The sequence below is a fragment of the Aedes albopictus genome, chromosome 3 (assembly GCF_035046485.1).
Source record: "Aedes albopictus strain Foshan chromosome 3, AalbF5, whole genome shotgun sequence".
Lineage (NCBI taxonomy): Eukaryota > Metazoa > Arthropoda > Insecta > Diptera > Culicidae > Aedes > Aedes albopictus.
This window is the reverse complement of record NC_085138.1, coordinates 313,712,764-313,720,598: the sequence shown is the minus strand read 5'-3', so window position 1 is coordinate 313,720,598 and position 7,835 is coordinate 313,712,764. Positions and strand designations below refer to the sequence as shown.

The following is a 7,835-nucleotide window of genomic DNA, read 5'->3' as shown; positions in this document are numbered from 1 at the left end:
TCGATTTCACTACACCGATTCTCAAATCGATTTCCCTTCATCGATTCTCAAATCGATTTCCCTGCATCGATTCTCAAACCGATTTCCCTTCATCGATTTCACTTCATCGATTCTCAAATCGATTTCACTTCATCGATTCTCAAATCGATTTCACTTCATCGATTCTCAAATCGATTTCACTTCATCGATTCTCAAATCGATTTCACTTCATCGATTCTCAAATCGATTTCACTACACCGATTCTCAAATCGATTTCCCTTCATCGATTCTCAAACCGATTTCCCTTCATCGATTCTTAAATTGATTCTCAAATCGAAATCACTTGATCGATTCTCAAACCGATTTCACTTCATCGATTCTCAAATCGATTTCACTACATCGATTCTCAAATCGATTGCACTTCATCGATTCTCAAATCGATTTCACTTCATCGATTCTCAAATCGATTTCACTACATCGATTCTCATATCGATTTTACTTCATCGATTCTCAAATCGATTTCCCTTCATCGATTCTCAAATCGATTGCACTTCATCGATTCTCAAATCGATTTCACTTCATCGATTGTCAAATCGATTTCACTACATCGATTCTCAAATCGATTTTACTTCATCGATTCTCAAATCGATAACAATTCATCAACTTTTTATTTATTTATTTATTTATTTATTTATTTATTTATTAACTCATCTGACGCTACATTGGTCTTAATGAATATAGAAACTACTACAAATATAACTAACTATACCACGATATACACAACACAATTTAAAATTAACAATTAACAATTGTATCATTTTAACGTCTCTGCGACAACAGAAATTTAAAACTACTTGAAGACAAATTAAAATCAAAGAGATCAAACACTGCATTAAAAGAAGAGCACATATATCGAATTGGGTCATGTTCACCGTATTGTACATTCCGTGTATCAAGCTGGAGGAATTCACGCTGTCGAAGTACTCTCTCAGGAGCGTACAGATTAATTTGTTCAAGAATCGCTGGAGAATCTATTTCGCCTTTCAATATCTTCGCAACAAAAACAGCTTGGGCATTGAAGCGCCTCCGTTCTAATGTATTCAGACCAAGAAGGCGACAGCGGTCTTCATAAGGAGGGAGATTCGAAGGATCGCGCCACGGAAGATTCCGGAGTGCATGTTTCACGAATTTCTTTTGAACTGCATCAATACGTGCTATCCAATTAGCGTGATACGGGCACCATACGACAAGGCCAAATTCCAGAATAGAGCGAACAAGTGAACAAAACAGTGAACGTAAGCATGTTGGGTCATGAAAATCACTGGAAATTTTGAGCGTAAACCCAAGCTGTTTGTTGGCTTTGGTGATAATTTCGGTATAGTGGGCTTTGAACGTGAGTGCACTGTCTAAAGTAACGCCTAGGTCTCGAACTTGTTCAACTCGTTGCAGCAGTACTCCATCCAGTTGGTAGTTGAATATCACCGGTCTGAGCTTCCGATGAAAGGAAATGACGAAACATTTCTCTACGCTAAGTGTTAGAAAGTTCCGAGAGCACCATGCTTGAAAATCGCTAATTTGATTTTGGAGTTCCAAACACTCGACAAACGATTTGATCACCATGAAGATTTTAACGTCGTCGGCATAAAATACGCGGCATCCCGGTGGCAGAAGTTCAGCAATTTCGTTGATAAAAATAACGAAGAGCAAAGGACCGAGATTGCTCCCCTGAGGAACTCCAGAAGTATTGCTGAATATCTCCGATTTTTCTGAGCCAATTTTTACACACACCGTCCGTTCCGTAAGGTAGGATCTGAACCAGCAGACCAACGGAGTCGACATTCCAATTCTTTCGAGCCTTCTAAGTAGGATGCCATGGTCAACCCGATCAAACGCAGCCTTCAGATCGGTGTAAACAGCATCTATTTGATATCCGGAGTCCATGCTTTTGAGGCAACTTGAAACAAAGTTCACCAAGTTAGTAGAGACTGAACGTTTAGGTAAAAAGCCGTGTTGGTCCGTCGAAATGTAGTTTCGACAGGAGAAGAAAAGCGCATCGTTAATGATTATTTCAAAAACTTTCGAAGTGGAGCATAACGAGGTAATACCGCGATAGTTCTCAATGTTAGACTTATCTCCTTTCTTGTGAACAGGGAACAACTCTGACAGCTTCCAGGCAGTCGGGAATTTACGTTGCTGTAAGGATGCATTGAACAGTAAAACAAGCGGCCTAATGAAAGCATTGGAACATTTCTTCAATACGCAGGATGGTATCTGATCCGGCCCGGCGGAATAGGAGAGTTTTGTCTTATCAATGGCGGAATTGACTTGACTATCGGAGATTCTGAACAGGTTAAAGTCGATAACATCCCCAGGCGTGTCGCTGAGTGCTTCATTGATTTCTTCAGAAGCTGAGATGTTGTTAAAAGCGTTCTCGATATTACACCATCGGGTACGATCTTTCGATGCACATTCAGTGATGCCACATTATTTATTACCCTTATTACTAAATTACTGCCAAACAATCTTATTGTTGTCACGGATTCTGTTCTAGTCACCAGAGTAAGATGCAACCCTAACAACATGTTCACATTTCATAATTTTAATAAAAATTCGATAACTGCAATAACCAGGGGGATGACGAAGGGCCAGAATCATCAACCCAGCATTCAATTCAACATGGCGTCCAATGTTTATGTTTTGATTGCTTAATTCATGGAAAACATGCGCTAGAAACATCGACACTGCCTCACTGCTACATATAATATCGTGCAAAGTGATAAGGAAAGAGAAACAATCATCAAAAACAACGATTTCGTTTGAAATGTATAATTTCTGAAATAAACACTAGCAACACACGAGCCACACACCCGAAAATCAGGAGCAAGTTAGGGTAAACCGACCAGAAAGTGGGTACCAAAACGCGCCGTACCAAAAACGATGTTGGGTGGAGCGGCGATGTACCGAGTTTGACAGCCGTGTCACCCCACTGGCAATAACAGACACTTGGATAGACGTCAGAGTAACGTCAGTTGATGGATAATGCAGCTTTTGCATTTGTCGCCCTGCAACAAAAATGCATGTGAAAACATCGCATCTCTGTTGACAATTATTTTTGACGGACAACAGTTCAATACATTCAAAGTTGTTGTAGTTAAGACGGACTTTCAGGTAATTAGCATTGCAGTAAAAGTATTTGCATGGAGCCCACCATGCACAACCTATGTTCATTCTTCAAGTTGATGATATTTTTTGGTCTTTTTTTTACTACGTGACTCCTGCTCTAAAGCACTTGAGAACATCTGTCAATGAATAAAGAATAACGGAATGGCATCACTTCTTCCTCCTTCTCTGGTCACCCGATCAAGAAAGCATGGACAGAACACAAACACGCTCACCCTTCGCCGAAGCCGCAAAAACAAAACAACGCAAACCAAATCGCCATATCATAACGGAAAACAACCCTTCCGAATCTTCATCATTTGCAAACAACTGATTGGCCTTATCGAAAAAGAAACCAGCCACCGATGCACCTCCCATCATTTAACAGCCCGCCATCCACCGTTGTTCTCACTTTTTTTAATCAATGACGATTGACTACCTTTATTCTATCGCAGCCATCTCAACTGTCTCATCTCCATCCTTAGCCGCTCCATCTTACCTTCTTCTCACTCAACACAAGCTAACACAAGCAACACTTCGAATTCGGACCAACTTACACAGATTCAGATCCGGTCTCACACTTTTCCCGTTTTTCGTCTTTCTCCTCGTCGCCAGATGTAGTGACCGACATCGGCCGGAATCCTTCCCTGAATCGGAAGCGGATAAAACGAGAGATCCGGATCCCCCAACTCAACCTTTCCCCGTCACTATCTTCCCAACACTCCCGTTTGCACTCCTCTTTTCTCACACTCCCTGCTGTCAATCCTCCACCAATGTATCTAACTTGCTAGGTTAGCTTAATGCAGTACTATGCTGGTATTAGTAAGCATGGCATTGGACCCTACACCATGTTTCAAGTACGGACAGAGCCATAGCGTGCTTCAGCAGCGCCCTTGGCGAACGCTCCGTTTGGCACACCCAACTATATCTTTTCTGTCCCTGCAAACCTTGACACATGCAACTGTTTTTATATGATAAGGGTTTCATGGAACTTTTATACTCTATTAGAAACCAAAAAAAAAAGTTACCGGAAATCAAAATTGCTTATGTTTTTAACATCTCAAATTAAACAGAAAACAATTCTCCATAATTTGTATTTGAAACATTTTTAAAATATAGCCTTTGAGCAGTCACGTCTTCAGCCTCACTCAATGACACCACACTCACGTTGCGTACCACAGGTGTGCTTTTTTCATGGTACGTAAACGACGTGACCGCTCCCGGGTTAAACATAATTTCGTCTTTCGAGAATTGCAGTACAAGTTTCATCAAACTTTTTAGAAATTGATTCGTAAGCTCCCACAAATAGTCCTCTTTGAATTTCTCGTGGAATCAATATGTTTATTTCCATTGTAATTTATTTCAGAATTAATTTGTTACGATTCATAAATGCAGATTTTACATTTCTTCTAATGATTCTGAGAAAACGATTTTTCAAATAAGTTTGTAATGTACGATGTTTTTAAAATCAATATCGTCGTAATTATTACTTTATCAGGGGCTAGCCCATCTTTGCCTGATAAATTTCCAAAGGAATTGCCAAGGTTGTTACCAAAGATATTTTATATAAAATTCTAAAGAAATTCATATAAGAACTACAATAGGAATCCCCGAAAAAATTGTGAAAGCATTTCTTAAAGATTGGCTAAATGTGTTGCCAAAAACATTGCCGAAAAACATTTCGTCGAAATTTCCACTATAGTTCATTAGAAAAATTCTAAAATAATCCTCAAAGTAATTGTAATTACCGAAGAAATTTCAAAAGCAATTTCTGAAGGAACTCTGATTTTTTTTTGAAAAAATCTTTAAGAAATTTGCCGACGGACTTTTCAAAGGTATCACCGAAAAAGTTCACAGCATAATAACCATGAACTTTCCTGAGAAATTCTCAAAGGAAATGGTGATGGAATATCTAGAGAAGGAAGGTGTATAGCAAATCTCTGAAACATTCATAAAGAAACTGTCGCAAGAGCATTACTGAAGAATTAACGAAGAATTTGTCACAAAAATTCTCACAAGAATTTAAGGAGTTTACAACATGCTCAAGCCTTTCAGCATGTGAATATGTGAGATATGTGAAACATGCCACACCTACACATGTGTAGTGTAGTCTGAAAATTATGCATTTATGAGTAGGTCTTACACGTTCGGGTGCAAAGCTGTATGATATACCGAAATCAGCAAAACTTGCATATCCCAAACATCAAACGTTCAGTAGCAATGCAGTCATCAAACCAACCCCGAGCAGGAGGGAATAACAAACGCATAAGAAAATGTGTTATTTAGGAAAAATAACTGAGTATCAAAATTAGATATTTATGTGTTATTAACATAACATGTTATATAATATACACTTGCCTGACATAAGCGGCAAAATAACAAATTGTTTAACAAAAAAATGTTCCTGGAAGACCAATACAGTGGCATGTTTTGTTAGTTTCAATAACAGCTTAATAACTGTTAATTTGGAAAATATTTTAAAAACAAATTTTAAAATTTTGAAAGTTATTGATAATAATCCAAAGGCAAATTTAGTTATAATATCAAACTCATAACAGAATTTCAAACTTACATTTGAAGAACATAATAGTGATTTAGTGAATTAAAGTACCGTAATCTGTAACCGCGAGTTTGAATCAGAGTTTTCAAACAGCGGGCAAAAAATCGCTCTTGTGCAGTTTGAAAAAAATGTTCAAATGCCTTTTGAAAGCAGTTTCAACGAGGAACAAAATTGTTTCCATCCGCCGTGAAATTCGGTGGCGAATCGTTTGTGCACGGTGAAAAGTGGCCACAAAGTTACGGAAAATCTATCGTGCAAGAAGAAGAAGGCAGTTTTGGTTTAACTTTTTCCTGGAAAAAATACGAGATCAATATAGTAGGGAATCGCCGTTAGCAGCTTATTTGTGTTAAATTTTTAAGATTCGTTGGCATGGTTGAATTATGTGTTGCTGTAGCCCGATGCCGCTGGATTTAGCAGTTTTTCGCAGTTCGTTGTCTCGTCTTCCGCGATGCTGAAATATCATCCGAAAAAGTGTGGGGAGAAGAAATCATGGGGGGAATTGTGAGTGCTTATTGTTGGTATGTTGATCAAAGAGAAAAGCCACGGCGTCCAGAGGAACAGTACAGTGCTTGGCGTCGGATGATCATCGATCAACTCCATTACGCGACGTGGGACCCCAAAGCTGGTGAGAAAGTTCTAATACTCCATTGCAACTGACGTCATGAAGAAATCGCTTTTTTTCCTGTTGAGGGATGAAAAGAAACAGGACCAGCACCTGTTAAATTTGAAAATAATTGGCCCTGATGTTTTCTTATTTTCTTAGGGAACGAAAAAGAGCTATTCTTGCCATTAGGTGGTTTTTCCCTTGCAGACGAAAAATTTGTCTAGCAAGGCTTGTACGAAGATTCATTTGTAGCATTTGTAGCAATGATAAATCAAAATATTCATATCCCAAGTAATGTGCTCAAGAAGAATTTTCTATTGCTCCTCAGTAGATTTTCATGAACTGATCTGGTGTAGGAGGAAACGACATATTTTCTTGCGTGGTGTTTTTCCATGCGATCTACTCAGGTGGTTTTCATAGTTCATATTTGTAGCAATTTTATATTTTTGCTGTGCTCAATACATAGGACTATTTTTTTATTTTTTTTCCCTTTATTAACGACATTTTACACCAAGGGGTGCATTCATGTCCTAATATACTTTAAAAAACTACGAATAAACAATTCTACTTAATTACGATTTCATCAATTCGGCAATGCGTTTCTCTTGTTTCCTTGTGCGTTTCCTCAGTTTAACAAACCAAGCGTCGACGTCATCATATGATGGATCTGGGCCGGAGTCTGAATCGCTGTCGTCATGTGATACAATTTCGTCTTCCTTCTTGTCGGTTTCTCGATTACCCTCTATCGGCTCAGCTGCTGTCGTTTGACGATCGTGTTCAATCCCACGCGTGACTTGTTTTTTCCTCGGCGGCGATTTTACGGACGATGCGACAGTACTGCTCACGGAACGCTTTTTCTGTTGATCTCGCTGTTGATCCAATTCGCTTGTAACATCCATCTGGTTGTCAGCCTCATTGTGTGCGATCGGTGGCTGTTGGTTGACTGTGTGCCCCCCTTTGTCTTCGGAGCACTTTTTACCGGGATGTGCTTTGCGCTGACACTGGCGACAGGTAGCAATTTGTGAACGGTAGGTAACCGTCGTGATGTGATCCGATATTCGAACGAAAGACGGCACATGCTTGGCGAGCTCGATCCTCACCACACGAACGCCGTTTGGAACTCCGGGAAAAAACTTTTTCCAAAGTTCTCGCGCTACTGACTTCACTTTTCCGTACTGCTGCATATGTTCAGCAACAACTGCATTCGGTACAGCGGGTGGAAGGTCGTGGATACGTACGTTAATTGCACTGTCCTCGATGTAAACGGGAATGTTGAAGCTCTTCTGCTCAGCAACAATTAAATGCTTGAGATGGTGGGCCGAAGCCAGCTTTTCCGCTGCTTCCAAACTACACATCTCGATGAGCACGCATTTACGGATGGTGTGTAGCTGAAGGTTCTTCACAGAACCTATGTCCAGCTTCAGTTTCTCATCGAGAAATTGTTTTATGATTCCCGCACTCGGTCGAACGGGAAGAACGCTCAAATCGACGACTAGTGTGTTTTTCCGTAAAGCATTCATTGTTCACAACTAA

General features: G+C 39.6%; 1 protein-coding gene across 1 annotated transcript; it reads right to left on the bottom strand.

Annotated features, from left to right (window-relative positions):
• Positions 1–652: 652 nt before the first annotated feature.
• LOC134290809 (uncharacterized) lies at positions 653–7,822 on the bottom strand. Its single transcript, XM_062858012.1, has 3 exons — positions 6,942–7,822; positions 3,718–3,785; positions 653–2,387 (listed from the first exon to the last, which is right to left on the bottom strand). The coding sequence occupies exons 1-3, from the start codon at positions 7,820–7,822 to the stop codon at positions 799–801; spliced, it is 2,538 nt and encodes an 845-aa protein (XP_062713996.1). The 3' UTR covers positions 653–798.
• Between the last annotated feature and the right edge of the window lie 13 nt (positions 7,823–7,835).

Excerpts from the sequence above, each read along its gene's own strand:
- LOC134290809 (XM_062858012.1), bottom strand. The coding sequence starts at position 7,822 with ATGAATGCTTTACGGAAAAACACACTAGTCGTCGATTTGAGCGTTCTT. Across the intron at positions 3,786-6,941 it reads TATGATGACGTCGACGCTTG|GGAAGGATTCCGGCCGATGT; the intron begins GTTTGTTAAACT and ends CTTCCGATTCAG. Across the intron at positions 2,388-3,717 it reads AGACGAAAAACGGGAAAAGT|CTTCTGAAGAAATCAATGAA; the intron begins GTGAGACCGGAT and ends ACAACATCTCAG.